The following is a 16,011-nucleotide window of genomic DNA, read 5'->3' on the forward strand; positions in this document are numbered from 1 at the left end:
ATTTTTGATAAATTATTTGATGATTATTGTATGATAAAAACACCCAACTTGAAGTTTAGTTTTTTAATTATTAACATTTTTTTAAAAAAATTTATTGTCTCTGTGTGTACACATAGGCTTCTGCCTGCACACACATGCCATGCCATGCCCCGTGGAGATGAGGAGCAACTACTGGAAATCTTTCTGCCATGTGGATCCTGGAGATTGAACTCAGGTTGTCAGGCTTGGCTTTGACTTGCTGAGCTGTCTCCTTGGTGCTCTTTATTGATTTTTAATCTGCCATACAGTAATGTTAAGTATGTTTTTATTGTTGTGAAAATGGTATATATCATTTTGTTGTTGTTGAGACAGCTTCTTGCTACGTTTTTCAGGCTACCCCTGATATATTGTATGGGCTCAAGCCTACTACCTTAGGAATCCCACGGATACGCGACTGTCTGACTTTAAATGTACTCCACGAAACCACTGAGAACCTCAAGTTTATTTGAAGGACTGTTTACTTTAATATAAAGCTTGAAAATTTTTACTGTTAGAATTTTTAGAATGGAAGGTTTAGCTCCTGACGGCCTTGGTGATAAGACTTCATGGAAGAAAACTAGGTCTTTGGAATGAGTAGAAATAGGTTAGGTTTTATTTTATTTTTTTAAAATAGTTATTTATTATGTACATAGTGTTCCACCTGCATGTATGTCTACATGCTAGAAGAGGGCACCAGATCTCATTACAGATGGTTGTGAGCCACCATGTGGTTGCTGGAATTGAACCCAGGTCCTCTGGAAGAGCAGCCAGTGCTCTTAACCACTGAACCATCTCCCCAGTCCCCGTAGGATAGGTTTTAAACAAGGAATATAACAAGCCTTTTACTTGAGACAAAACTCAGGTGGGAATATACATTTTGAATATCTGGCTTTGTGAGAAGACTTGCACTCTTTAGCATTTAGGATTGACTTAGTGTGACTGGTACTAGAAACAATATAATGTAATGATTCCCGAGATGTATTTTATCTAACATGAAAAAGGAGGTTAGTAACGATGTTTTTTTCCTATAAGGATCCTGAGATATTTCAATGCTATTGTGCATTTAGAATCAATCTCTCTCTTTGTATTTCTCTGTCTCTCTGTCTTTCTGCCTGTCTCTGTCTCTGGGTGTGGGTGTGGAAATCAGAGACCAGTGTCATTCCTTAGTTGCTTCTCCTCATTTTTTTGAGACAGAGTCTCTCAGTAATCCTAGAACTCACTTGTATGGCCAGATGACCAGCAAGCCCAAGGGATCATCTTGTTTTTGTCTACTCAGTGTTAGAATTTAAAGGTGCGAACGCTACTGACTAGCTTTTTGTGTGGATGCATTAGGGATCTGCAACTTATATTTAAAGGTTTTTCTTCTTTTTTTTTTTAAATATTTTTTTCACCACTATACTAATGAGGACAAAGGTTTTCTTCTAATCAACAGAAGATTTAACATTTTGGAACTATTTTTATTCCTCTGACATCTATTTGAGAAGTATATGTACTACTTATAGGTTGCCATGATTTGATCAAAATACTTAATCTAGTAGATCTCCTTTATGATTAGATTATACTCATAGTTACTGTAACTATAAATTCATTCAGCAGATAGTGAGTATATGCTTATACTGTGGTAGGAATTAAGAGTAGTAAATTTGAAGGGAAGGGAATAAACTGTTGATGGTTTATGCATATAATCCTTTACTCTATGTAGGTGTGGTCTCTGGACATTAGCACCTCCCAGCATGTAGTCTTGTTAAAACACTGAATGAATGACTACAGTTTACCAATATGTCCAAGTGATTCCTAAATCACTTTGTCATATATTGATATACATCAAATCCAATAAGACTTCATTCAGTTTTTGCTGATTATGATAGAGAATTTAATGTCCTTGGATTTCTCTCTTTTTTTTTTGAGATGGCGGGGGGGGGGGGTGTCTTACTATGTAGCTAAGGCTAGCCTTGAATTCTGCTCCAGTCTCTTGAGTTGTGGAGCTTAAGTATATGTATGTGTAATCATCTCAGCTTCAAACAAGTTTTACCTACTTGAAATTTTTGTCATTTATCTTATTCGTTGTATAGTGTTTGGTGTGTGTGCATGTGTAGAAGCCATTGGTTAATTTTGGTATCCCCTATTTTGAGGCAGGGTCTCATTGAACCTGGAACTCATTGAGTTCAACTAGGTTGGCTGCCCAATGAACTTCAGAGACCATTTTGTCTTCAATTTCTCCTGCCATGGCTGGGGATACAAATGTAGGTCCTCATGCTTGTGTGACAGTCACTTTATTGATTGAACCACCTCCCCAGCTTATCTTTTTTTTAAATTTTTTTTTAAGAGTTAATGTGGAGGACTGAAGTTCAGTAGTAAAGGTACTTGTCAGTCACCACGTGTGATTACCTGACACATGGTGGAAGGAGAGAATGGGCTCCTAAAGTTGTCCTCTGACTTATACATGTATGCTGTGGCATATGTTACCTTCACAGCAAATTAACAACAACTAAAAGCCAAGGTAATAAAATTAAAGGGTTAATATTGAATGTGCTTAGTGCAAAACTGGGAACTGTTTGTATATAAAAGGCAAGGTTGTGTTTGTCTTTCCCAAAATTTATTATCTTGAACTGTTTAACATAACATAGTGCTAGGTCAGGATTTGAATGGAAGAAAACATTTGATAGCAGCATGTCTTTTTGGGTTTTTTGTCTCTTATTTTCCAAGCATTTACTTTTAAGTACTCCTCCTTAATTTTAACTCTTTTGTTTTAAACTCCTGTTAACTTTTCTTCTTCTTCTCCTTCCTCTTCTTCTTCCTCTTCCTCTTTTTTTTTTTTTTTTAATTTTTGAGACAGGGTTTCTCTGTAGTTTTTGGTGCCTGTCCTGGAACTAGCTCTTGTAGACCAGGCTGGCCTCGAATTCACAGAGATCCACCTGCCTCTGCCTCCCCAGTGCTGAGATTAAAGGTGTGCACCAACCACCTCCCAGCTCCTGTTAATTTTTCTAAGATGAGAGTAATCTTAATAATACTATGAAATTAGTTCTTGTAGTCCTATCCATGTTTCTAGTCACTTGCTTAGACATTGTGATGATAGGTAAGATTCTGGTAATGGACACCTACCATCTTGCTTTCTTCAAGAATAAGTTTCTCCTTTAAAAATATTGACCTCTCCAGCCACTCCCACCCCTAAGGTGGAGGACAAGTGGAGCAGGACAATGACTGGCTCTCTCTACGCAGCCCTGGAAATCACTTTCTTCCTGACTCAGTTCCTTAGTGCTAGAATTTTAGTTGTATACCATTGCACTTAGCTTTTAGACTGCTGTTTTGCATTTTGAGAGGGTTCTGCTGTGTTATACAGGCTGGTCTCAAACTCATGATCCTCCTCCTTTAACTTCCCATGTGGAACACAGGTGTGTACCACCATATTCCGTTAGTACTCTCTTTATGATTGCACTTTGTATTGTACTCAATCTTAGCCAAAAGGCTAAGCAGTGATTTTTGTTTTTTCAAGTCAGGGTTTTCTCTGTTAAACAGTCCTGGCTTTCTTGGAACTTGCTCTGTAAACCAGTCTGACCTCAAAGTCACAGAGATCCGCCTGCCTGTGCCTCCCCAGTGCTGGGATTAAAGGTGTGCACCACCACCACCTGGTGAAGATAGCTCCTAAAAAATTAAATTACCAGAATTCAGCTGGTAATTTGAGAAATTAAATATCAGAGCCTGGTGGTGGTGGCGTATGCTTTTAATCCCAGCATTCAGGGAGGCAGAGGCAGGTGGGTCTCTGTGAGTGTGAGGCCAACTTGATCTACAGAGTGAGTTTCAGGACAGCCAAAGATACAAAAAGAAAAATAAAAGACCAGGACTAGGGAATGACTCAGTGGTTAAGAGCATTTACTGCTCTTCTAGATGACTAGGTTTCAGTTCCCAGCACCCACTTCGGGTGGCTCATAATTGTCCAGAATTTCAGTTCCAGGGCATCTGAAGTGTCTTTTGTCTTTCTTTGGCCTCTGTGGCAGCAACCATATAGTACATATTCATGCTTGCAGATCAAATACTCATACACATAATATTTTTTTTTTTTTCTTTTTCTTTTTGAGACTTTCTCTGTATAGCCTTGACTGCCCTGGACTTCAATCCGTAGGCTATAGACACTGATCTCAGATCCTCCTGCCTCTGCCTCCTGAGTACTGGGATTAAAGACATGTACCACCATCACCTGGCATAAAATCTTAAAATAAATATAAGGTTCATAAATATAAATGTGTACTGTAAAAATGAATGTATAAGAGTATTTTATAAAGAAGTGAGAAATCCATTTATATATCTCTAGTTAGAGCTAACCACTATTAGTAAGTATCCTAAAACGTTTAAGTGTGCAAACAAGCATATGTATTGTAAATTTTACTAAGGAGAGATGGGTTTAGTGAGATGACTCGGTAGTAAAAAGGTACGTGACTGTTAGCTGGACACATTGAGTTTGAGTCTCAGGTCCCACATAGTCTGAGAGAACAGATTCCTGTAAGTTGTCCTCCAACCTCCACACTTGCCCTACAGCGTTCAGAGTAAACACACAAAGTAAATTAAATGCAGTAAAACATGTTTGAAAATGAAAAGAGATGGTACACATTGAAGGGAATTGGGGATGTAACTAAAAAAAAGTCATGCCAGAATTTAAGCCTTAATACCTGTTTATTTTTTGACTTCAGGGAAGAAACCCTTTTTTCTTGGAGCCGGCAATAATTATTACAATCACTGATGGGAGCAAGTTAACTACTACGAGTGGTGTCCAGGATGAGGTAAGTCGTGTGTAACGGGTCATATGCGCTAAAACCTAACTGTATGTGCATAATAGGGTATAAATACATTGTAGTAGCTTTTCTCATTAGTTATCCACCTCCTAGGACTACTTATCTTCGTTCATGGCAGTTGTCTTTATATTTTCTTGACTAGGAATCCTTTTTTTTGCAAAGTTTGTGAGCATATCTCCTGCTCCAATGTCAGTCTATATACTAATAAACTTCTTATTTTCAGGTTTAAAGAACCCCAACAATCTAGAATTAGAATTCTAATCATTTCACTTTTTAAAATTATTATGATTGTTTTAAATCACTGACAGAATGACTGAAGTATATAAGCTTATAACAAGGAAAGGTTTATTTTAACACAAAAAATTTTCAATTTGTAGTTAGTAGACTGAGAGTTTGGACCCTTTGGTGAAAGGCTGCATTGGTGGGACAGTGTGAAGGAGTGAGCTGCTCACTTGGTGTGGCCAGGAAGAGACTGCAGTCAGATAACACTGAAGACTACACTCACAGTGACTTAACTTTCTCCAACCAGGCCTCAGCTCTCAGTGTTGCCACCGTTGCTCAATAGCACATAGACTTAATAAATACATAGGCCTTTCATTATAGACATTTCATCCCCAATCATGTCATTTGTATGTTTTTTTTTTGGTTAGAGTTTAAGCTGGAGTACAGGAATGCCAAGAGTAGGTTAAAACTAGAAAAAGTGAAGATCCTTCAGCATTAATGTTTTCTCTAAGTCATATGTAGTATAAATAATTCAGAGCTTATGTTATTTGCTCTGTCAGTGAGTTGTGTGTGCTATGATAAATCCATTAGATTAAAGGAAGCAAACTTTACAGTGTTTTTATTATATTTGAACTGTTGGTGGTTTTATCATTTTTTTTTCTTCTTGACATGCTGATGTGCAGGTGATCTTTTAAAGACTTGTTGCTGTTTGCATTTGTTCTTAGTTTATATGGTATTTATATTAGAGTTTGAAATGGGAAAGGAACAGACTTTAAAGATTAGATTAAAATTTAGAATTAGAATTAAAGTTAAAGATTTGGAATTTACGGTGGCATATAAATTGCATGGGGTCAGAGCATGTGGGTTTTTCTAATTCAAGTACTTTTAGTAGTAAACTTTGACCTAATTTCCCTAAATCTCTACCTTATCAATGAAATAATGACAATAATTCTTGCTTTCCTTCAGAGGGTTGTTGAAATATAAAATGAAAAAAAAGTATCTATGAATGTGTGGTGGGCTATCAAGAAAAAGGGGTATTGTATCATTCCATCATGAGGCACTAGAACAGTGTAGAATTTAGATTGCCTAATTTGACTTAGGAAATGTTAGAATTGCATTGTTCTGGCAGTTAATATTAAAGAGATTTTAGGATATAATCATTGAGGTAGCACTGAAAAAATAGATTATAAACTATTACTAGCTATTTTATTGCCTGCTTAAAAGTAAAACTTAATGGTCTCTTGGACTTCCTTAGATTTAGTTGGTGTGTATAGCCATTTATGGTTCTGCCACTCTTAGTAGACAGACACTGACTGTAATTTAGAAACTCTCAAATTGATTTTTTTTCTCTTAACCATAATATTTTTAGTATTTGTATTCATTTTGTAGAAATTCCAAGTCTTACTGTTTGTTTGTTTTGTTTGTTTTTTGAGACAGGGTTTCTCTGTGTATCTCTGACTGTCCTGGAACTGACTCTATATCTCAGGCTGGTTTCAAACTCACAGAGATCCATCTGCCTCTGCCTCCTCAATGGGATTAAAGGCATGCACCACCACACCTGACTTGAAATTCTAAGTCTGTTGATGGTCATTTTTTTACCTTAATGATTTTGATTAAACAGTTAATTTTGTTTTCTGTTTATCAAGTATGCCTACCTGTATGGTTATTCATTCAAGGCACATTTTCTCTTGCCTGTTTAGAAATGCCTTTTGTGATATAGTTTGTTCCTGTATATCTGGATCTGTTTTATTTATAAAATCTATTTATGGGACTTCCTCTAGCCCTAAAATTTCTTGATCGCAGGACAATATAGAAGGGAAGAAGGGAGGGAAGTGAAGAAAAATGTATAGCTCAATAAAAACAATTACATTATCTTGAAACATAGGAATTGGAATTGATGAACTTTCATTTTGATTCCTTCCTTGGGAAGTATATTATTGTGTCTTTTTAAAAAAATTATTTATTTATTTATTATGTATACAATATTCTGTCTACATGTATGCCTGCAGGCCAGAAGTGGGCACCAGACCTCATTACAGATGGTTGTGAGCCACTGTGTGGTTGCTGGGAATTCAACTCAGGACCTTTGGAAGAACAGGCAATGCTCTTAACCGCTGAGCCATCTCTCCAGCTCCTATTATTGTGTCTTTATAATATTCCAATATTAACTTGCAAATAAGATTGAGAAGATTTTCCTGTGGGCAGAGATCTTAACCTTTCTGTTCTTCATATCTTATATAATATTTAGTAGAATACTAAGAATAACATTAACATTAAAAATATTACAGGTGTTGATGTATTGAATCTGATAGTAAGTTAAAAATTGGTTCCTATTGCTTCTCCTTACCTGAAGCAGAAAGTTCGTGTATTTTTAAGTCAAACATTTTTGATTATGAAGTTGGAACATAGGCCTGTGAGTTATTTTGATATTCATGTTTGAGAAAGCCCCTGCAAATTTTCTCTTTCCCTCTACCTCTCTCTTATCACCCAGTGCTGCTGGAGACCTAGTGAATGCTAGGCAAGTGCTTTAGCACTGAGCAATGTTTTTCTCTCTCTATGCATTTATATACTTGCTCCATGCATGATCTATATTGTTATTTTTACTAGGAAATGCCAGTTTGGTCTTTACATCTCTTCAAGTTTCTTTACCTTTGCCTTCTCTTTCTGTAGTTTTGAATGAATAAATGTGTGATTAATTTCCATTTAAGGAATTTAACGGAATATGTGTATGTAATTTTTAGTAGTTTGTGTCTGCTTTTTCTATTTTTGAATAGACTGTCTTACTCTATAGCTCAGGCTGGCTTTGTATTCATTGAATAATACTGGCCTCAAATTCAGATCCTCTTGCCTCCACCTCTGAAGTAGTTAGATTACAGGCATGCTCCATGACATTTGGTCAGCTGTGACTACTGTTGATGTAACTTATTTCTCTCTGGGTTTGTGTGTTCTACCTTCATGATATTCTTTGCTTGAGAGGTATGACATATGCTGTGGTAGGTCATACCTGTTTTGTTGTACAGAATGAGTGACCTTACTGCTTTAACATAATTCTCGGTGCACACGCGCATACACGGTCATTTAGTCTCATCTTGTATTTTACAAACGAGGAACCTGAGATCAAGAGAAATAAAATGACTTGCTTCGGTTATGGTATTTGTCGCTGCCAAAATCTGTTAGAATTAATTTAAATTGTGAAGTTATCCCAGCTCAAATTACCAGAACCTCTTTGATTCGGTTGTTGAATGTGTTCAGAATTTACCTTCTAGGGCTGGAGAGATGGCTCAGAGGTTAAGAGCATTGCCTGCTCTTCCAATGCTCTTCCAACGCTCTTCCAAAGGTCCTGAGTTCAATTCCCAGCAACCACATGGTGGCTCACAACTGTCTGTAAATGGCATACAGACAGAATATTGTATACATAATAAATAAATATAAAAAAAGAATTTACCTTCTATTGTGTATGTTTGTGTCTGTGCTGTGCAAGTGTATATGCAGTTATGTGTGCATATCATAAGTTAATATTGGGTGTCTTCCTCTATTGGTCTCTACCTTATTTTTTGAGACAGTTTCTTCTTGAACCTGTATCTCACTACCTGGGCAAGACGGTTGGCAAATCTCAGGGATCTTCCTGTCTCTGCCTCTCTAGTGTTGGGCTCACAGGCACTCATTGGGAATCCGAGCTCAGTCCTTGTGTAGTACGACAGGTACTTGTCTGACTAAGCTGTCTCCAGAGCCTAATTAACTTTCCATCTGAATTCTTACCTTTATTTCAGCTTTCTATGCAAGTATAATGTTAATTTAGTCTCCCATGAATACTGAGCAGAACATTTCTAGGCAATGACTATATAACAGGATAAGTCTTTGGTGTTGTTTCATGACAGTGTTTAAGTAGTATTTGGAGTGATGAAAGTAGTGATTCTAAGTATGTGGAGGCACTGAAAAAGTAGACTCGACCCATCTCATAGACACTGCTACCTCTCATGTAATTGGCAAATTCTTTTTAATATACGATCTAACTTGATCTAAAGATCTTATTAGGATGACCATTTATTATGTATGGCTTACTACATATATTTGTGAAATTTATAAAAAAGGCCCAGTATTAAATTGTTTGGAGCATAGAAAAGAAGTTAGTTGAAATACTTAGAGCTGTATCAAGCCTTGGCTTGAGTATATACTGGCCCCCATTTTTACAGCATGTTTGTGAGAAGAAAAACAACTTCTGTGCATTCTGTGACTGCTCACAGGAGAGAAGACTGACTGCTTTGTAAAATTGGACGAAACTCTTGAGCTAGATGTAATCATTTTATATTAATTAATTAAATGAAACATTGAGAATCATCTAATAAAAGTCTGGGCTCTTACTTGAGGTGACCTGAGTATTGTCTGGTACTGTTTGGATTGCAAGTTTAAGTGTATTATTTTGGTTTTTTTTTTTTTTTTTTTTGACTGTTGGTATGTCCGCATGTATACAGCCATTTAGTAAAACTGGTTGTCTCCAGTATTTTCATATAAGGGAAATGGTATATCAGAATTCCAAGAAAGCTATTCTTCTTGTTTCCACAGTACTTACATTTTGGTGTTGATAAACATTCTTGTGTCCAAATACTCATAATGCTGATCACATCAGTATTACCAGCATGTCAAATGTTTCCATGAAATCACCAAGTGATAATTAGAGCTGTTTATTTACTTTTTGAGACAGTGTCTTCCACTGAAGTCAAAGGCTGAATGTGAACTCAGAGCCTAGGTTGGCTTCAAATTTTGCCAGTCTTCCTCAGCCTTGGCTTCCAGAGTGATGAGCCATGTGTCACCAGGTTTTGCTGAAAGCTTGAAATTTTTTATAATTTGCAAAGATCCTCTGGAGTACTAAGTTGCAGTGGAAATGTGTTCTAAACTGATTCCAGAAACACATGACCAAGTACCTTTGTTCAGTAAGGCAGCAAAAGAATCCTGCTGTAACAGTCAGTGTATCGAAACTTTTTTTTCTCATTCCTGAAGATGCTAATAGTAATCTTCTATTTCAAATATTGAGATTTCTCTGTACAGATGAGTCTGTTTGCATTTCTGTATTATGTTTGCCATGGAGTTGATGTCTTTGAGAAGGTATTTGTTATCAAAATGAACTGTTGACTTTGCAATACTAACTAGGTTTTTAAGACCAAGCTGGGTAACTACTTTTATAACTAACTGGAGAGATGTCCAGTTAAGACACTTATATAGAAGAATGTGAGCAGAGTCTCAGCTGTGGGTTCAGTTGGTCTTACAAATATTCTGATTTGTTAGCTCTTAAAGTTGGTACACAAATCCAAGCTATGAGTTACTGGATTTGATAGCACCATTTTTTTTTTTCTGGATCATCCTACATATTACACATTGAAAATGGTTTTATTTTTCTGAAAAGGTAGTTATGCATTTGCCTTCTTAATGATTTAAAAGCAATAGATTCTAGTTTCTGAAGTGGTTCAGAAACTGTTTCCTCCCTCCACAAAATATTTTTATCCACTGTAATAAAACTATTTGCCAGAGGCCATTACATCTTTTTTATAGGTAAAGACTTAAAAACAGATTTAGAGTGGGTTTCCACTCCCTTGACTGCTTAGGACATTGGGTAGCTTTCTTCGTTTTTTTATTAAAAAAAGACTGAAAGAGGGGCTGGTTCAGTGGTTAAGAAGCACCCACATGGTGGCTCTCAGAGATCTATAACTGCAATCCCATTAGATCTAATGCCCTCTTCTGGTGGGCAGTGTACATACAGACAAAACATCCATATACATAAAGTACATAATAAATCTTAAAAAAAAAAGACCGAAAGAAATCTTGTGGAATTTCATAGTGTAATAGGTTTCTGAGTTGTCTTAGAGTGGCCTCTTCATACCTATATTATTGGAGTCTAGTAGCTCTTAAAGAGTAACGTGTATTTCAGACTTGTGCTTTGTGTCATCTCTACTGAGGCAGTTTTGTAAGAACAGCGAAGGGAGTTTGTTGGATATAGATCGTTCACATTTTCTTTTTCTATCTATACATTTGCCTCATATTTTCCATTCCTGGATTTGCCACTGTTGGTATGGTTTAGAAATGTTTCTACTTACAGTTAGTAGTTTATTGAAAATATATATTTATAAAATAAAGAAGTTGACACAATGTAGTGCACATTGAACAGTTCAGTTATACAGTAACATTGTTAAACTTAGGTTGTAAGAATAACCCCTAAGAAGCATCTAGGCAAACAGAATGATAAAAAAAGAAATGTCTTGGTCATCCTAATGAAAGTGGTATGGTAGTAGAAACTATTACCTAAAAGTCTTTGGTAAGATACATCAAAAAGTTTAGAGACACTCTATCACTGCTTTTAGTCCTTCCATACATAAACTAATGTGGTACTTATAGTTGTAGCTTTACACCACTGCAGCAAAATCACCAAGTGAGTTTATAAAATATATGGACCCCAGCTCTGCTTATGGGTCTATTGCTTTAGGCTGGAGTTGGAGACATTAGTAATTTATAAAAATGTTCCAAATGGTTCTGATGAGTTGAGCAGTCAGATTTGAAAACACAATATAATTGCAGATACTTTTCCCACATAAAAGCATGTGAAAATACCTTAATAGCTGTGAAATGTTTAGGATTAGCCTAAAGTTATTCTAAGGTACAAATAATTACTTGGAATCTTTGCAAGGTTGTGGAATTGAGTTGTGTGAATATTTATAGCAGGATTGTTTTCTAATTTGTTGATATGGTTTAGAATAGATAACTGGACAGTTTTAAAATGCTAACTTCCACACTGACTACCTGTTTAAAGTTACTTCCTCGAGTGTGCTGTGTTGAGGACTTCTTTTGACCCTGAGTTCAAGATGAGATAGAGCAGGTGAACTGCTAGGAAGAGGTGAATAATTGACTCATGTTGCCTGCTATTGCTATCCCTGCCTTAGAAGTTTTCATCCAAAGGATAATATTAGAATTCTGGTGTCTTTACTCTGTTATAACTACTTGTTTTTGAATGCTGTATAACTAACATCATTTAGAAAATACATTTCCATGACTATAAAAAATTGATGACAGTTAATGATTAATTGTCTGGAAAGTTGTCATTTAATTACCTTCCAGAATGGATTCTTCAGATCTGAGTTATTAAATATGCTTTAATTCAGTATTTTCTCCCCTATGATATGTAATAGGTTTGGCTGTACACCAGAACTTTGGCAATCAGTGTACACATGTATAGTTCTTTATTTATTTGTATTCCAGCTACTGCATGAGCAAAGATGGAAGTAAATAAGATTCTTGCACCTAGACACATACTGTCTTTGGAAACAGGCAACAAAATTAGCACTTGTAGTATAGTGAGAAATGCCATAGCAGAAATGAGGTTTCTCAGCATAAACAAAGGAACTTTAAATTTTGAGTAAGGAATTAAGCTGTGATATTCCAAGAGAGTATGCCAAAGTATACATACATGGACATCGTTTGATAGATGATTATAAAATGGAAAGTATAAGATACATAAAATGTAGGTAGATGACAGTGCTGTAAGGATACAGCATTTCCTTATGCCAGCATTTTCAGGGAAAGGTATTAAGATTGAAGTTGACTAGGCACATTATTAAATTTGGATTTTAGCAAAGTTGTTCTGTCAGCCAGGTGAGTGAAGATGGACTAGAGACTAAAGGAGAGTGCTATGTGGAAAGAATGAGTAAGCTACATTCAGTAATCCAAAATTCAGCTGGTATTAGACAGGAAGGTGAAAATCAGAAGAGATGTGATCGTGTGTGATGTGGGTTTTGAAGTAGAGGTGTGATTGTGTGTGATGCAAGTTTTTAAAGAAAAGGTGTGATCGTGTGTGAAGGTTTTGAAGAAGAGGTGTGATCGTGTGTGATGAAGGTTTTGAAGAAGAGGTGTGATCATGTGTGATGCAGATTTTGAAGAAGAGGTGTGATCGTGTGTGATGCAGATTTTAAAGATGTAGTAGGAAGGAAAAAAGTATTTATAGGGTTCTGAACCTAGAATCTTGGCCCTCTAAAGGGTATATACATTTCTTAAAGTAATATCTAAATATTGTGTTTGTGTTCATGCACACTTTACAGGGGTGAAGTCCATAGATTTGTCTGTGTTCTTTTGTTTTTAGTGACAGTGCTCTGAGATGTAAGTCTAGGCTGCCCTTAACTCAACCACCCTCCTGTCTCAGTCTTAGTTTCTGGATTTACAAAAAAGTAGGAAGAAAGGAAAATAAAAGAATTGCATTTATAGTAAGGCTGTTGTCAAGGAGTTATGAGGCAACTTGTAAAACAGTCACCTCAAGGGCTGGGATAATGGCTCCGCCAGTAAAGGGCTGAGGATCTGCTGCTGGTTTCTTGACGCCACTGAAGGCAGAGCTAGAAGGATCTCTGGGACATGCTAGTCAACTAGTCCAGCCTAATTGATGGGCTGTAGGCCAGTGAGGGGTGGACTGATAGTTCTTTAGCGTTCATGAAAACAATTGCCTCAAAACTTTTTTTTTTTTTTTTGAGACAGATGCCATTATTTATGTAAGCCATTCTGCTTCATTCTTAAAAGTGCTATGATGCTGCCATATATACTGTGGTCAAGGTTGTCCTCTCCTAACCCCACCCCATGCTCCAGCCACCTCTCTGGCCCATTGTTTGATTTTATTTTTAGAAATGAATTTTGAGACAGTCTTTTTATATTCCTTTGGCTGGCATGGGACTGACTGTATAGATAACTGGCCTCAAATCTGCCGGTCTTTGCCTCCCAAGGGCTGGGATTAAGTGTTTGACACCACATCCAACCCCACTGTTTTTATTTTTAATAATATTTAAATTTGCTTGTTTAAAGCAGTCACTGACATTCAAAAAAAGTACTAGAACTGGAATAGTTGTTCTCTCTCTCTGCCCCTCCCCCCGTGTGTGTGCATGTGTGTGAGTGTGTACATGTATGTGCATTTATGCCCCAGGCATAAATTTAGACTGCTTGGTTATTTTCTGCCTTTCTGTGTCAGATTATAATCTGAGAAAACGCAGATGTTAATGTTTGATTCCTGATGGCCACACTAACGTAAGCATTAGGCTGCTAGTTACTTATAAATATTTTGATTATATTAGCTCTATTCCCAGTTTTTAAAACTTAATTTCTACTTTAGTCCTTTTCAAATATAGTCCAATAATTTTAAGTTTTTTTAGATTTATTTATCAGAAATAAGCTAGAAATGAATGAATAATCTTGAAACTTTGGCCTTTACACCAACACAAGGCTAAATTTTGATCTAGACGAGGCTGTTTTGGTATATTTTTTTCCCACGCTCTCTTTTCAGATTGAATTACTGATTCCCCTCCCCCTTGTTTTGTTTGTTGTGGTTTTGATGTTTCTTTTCCTTTCAGCTAAAGGAGCAGCCCAGTGGTTTTCAAGAAGTGCCAAAGTGCACACTGACTGTCTCATGATGACTGGTGCCTCAGGGAGGGTCATGATTCCTGGATACAGGATCGACCTGATCCTGGATGTCACTTCAAGCAGTCAGATCGTGGGGAAAAGCCTTGTCTAATGGCTAGCCTTCCTCAAAAGTCTGATGCTAGTCATCTCGGAAGGCCTCAGAGAAAGTCTTAAAGGTGAGCAGAGTAGAGTGTAGTTCTCTCTGGGGACTGTGCCTTTTTGTTGGAGAATCTGATTCAATTCAGAATGATAACCCTAAGCTGATTATTTAGATTTAATTGGTAAACTAATCTGAAACTCAGAACTCCGTTACTGCTGATGATCAGACCCCAGCTTTGAGTGTCTTTCTGAGCTTAACAGCCATAGGGAGGAATTTCCCATGCTCTTGAGAGCTTTCGCTTAATGCTTGTTCTCTTAATCAGACATAGCCTTTTTGTTGTAGCTAAGTGATTCTTGATTTCAAAATTGCATTCAGTTGTTAACTGCAAATAGATTTTAAAAATTAAATGATTTTTTTAATTTATACAATTATATAAGTATCAGGCAGTTAAGCTTCAGAGGTTTATTAGAACAAGTTTGCATTTTACTTTTTATGTGTTTTTTTTAAAGTTATTTTTGGGTGGTAGTGCATGCCTATTATTAATCCTAGCATGGGGAGGGTAGGACAAGTTTAATTGGGCTATATAGTATGACCCTGTCTCAAGAAAAGTGAAAAACAAAAACAAAACAATGAAAGGCAAAAAGTACAAGAGCTTTGAAGTAGTTCATATTTTATTGCATTGAACTTGAAGAATATTAGTACTACTTCCTTCAACATTTTTTATCATAGTAAAGATTCTTTTTTTTGTTTTGTTTTGTTTTGTTTTTCGAGACAGGGTTTCTCTGTGGTTTTGGAGCCTGTCCTGGAACTAGCTCTTGTAGACCAGGCTGGTCTCGAACTCACAGAGATCCGCCTGCCTCTGCCTCCCGAGTGCTGGGATTAAAGGCGTGCGCCACCACCACCCGGCCCATAGTAAAGATTCTTAAGAGATATTTTGACCATTTTATTTTGGAAAAGTTTAATTTTACATTGCTTTCTCTGTAATGGAAGCACTTTTATAAAACCCAGTAGTTCACTAATAACCTAAGTTCCTAAATTTAAGTAAACTGAAAAGTCCTAAGACCTGTTAATTTCTTTTCATTGAATTGCTATTTACTAGTATTAAATTATATGGGGCATGTACAATTCTCAGTGTTTGTACTTCTTAAAGTTTAGTAATTATATATACTAGACTGGGAATATAGCTCAGTGCAGCATGCTTGTAGATAGTCAGTGGGCCCTGGATTCAATTTCCTTCATTCAGGAGAAAAATCCCGTGTTTATTTCTGTGTGTATGTGTTCTCAAATTTGCTTTCTGTGCAACACGAGCTGTGATACATACCAGAAATTTTTATTCTATTTTGTTTTTTGTTCCTATGATGAAACACTGACCAAAACCACTTTGGGGAGTTTATTTCATCTTTTTTTTTTTTTTTTTTTGAGTTTATTTCATCTTACAAGTTTTTTTTTTAATTGATATTTATT

At 36.4% G+C, this 16,011-nt stretch overlaps 1 protein-coding gene across 5 annotated transcripts in view; it reads left to right on the top strand.

The window, feature by feature from the left end:
- Positions 1–16,011, top strand: part of Ints6 (integrator complex subunit 6) — an 84,946-nt gene that overhangs the window by 18,910 nt on the left and 50,025 nt on the right. For 4 of the 5 annotated variants that reach the window (XM_050152117.1, XM_050152118.1, XM_050152119.1 and 1 more), the window contains one exon: positions 4,704–4,793. In XM_050152117.1, the coding sequence (XP_050008074.1) occupies positions 4,704–4,793 (90 nt within the window). Of the gene's footprint in view, positions 1–4,703; positions 4,794–14,471; positions 14,624–16,011 lie in introns of those variants that run through there. The other variant, XM_050152121.1, reaches the window with a different exon arrangement.

Source organism: Alexandromys fortis, unplaced genomic scaffold (genome assembly GCF_014885135.2).
Source record: "Alexandromys fortis isolate MF-2015 unplaced genomic scaffold, M_Fortis_MF-2015_v1.1 scaffold_75, whole genome shotgun sequence".
Lineage (NCBI taxonomy): Eukaryota > Metazoa > Chordata > Mammalia > Rodentia > Cricetidae > Alexandromys > Alexandromys fortis.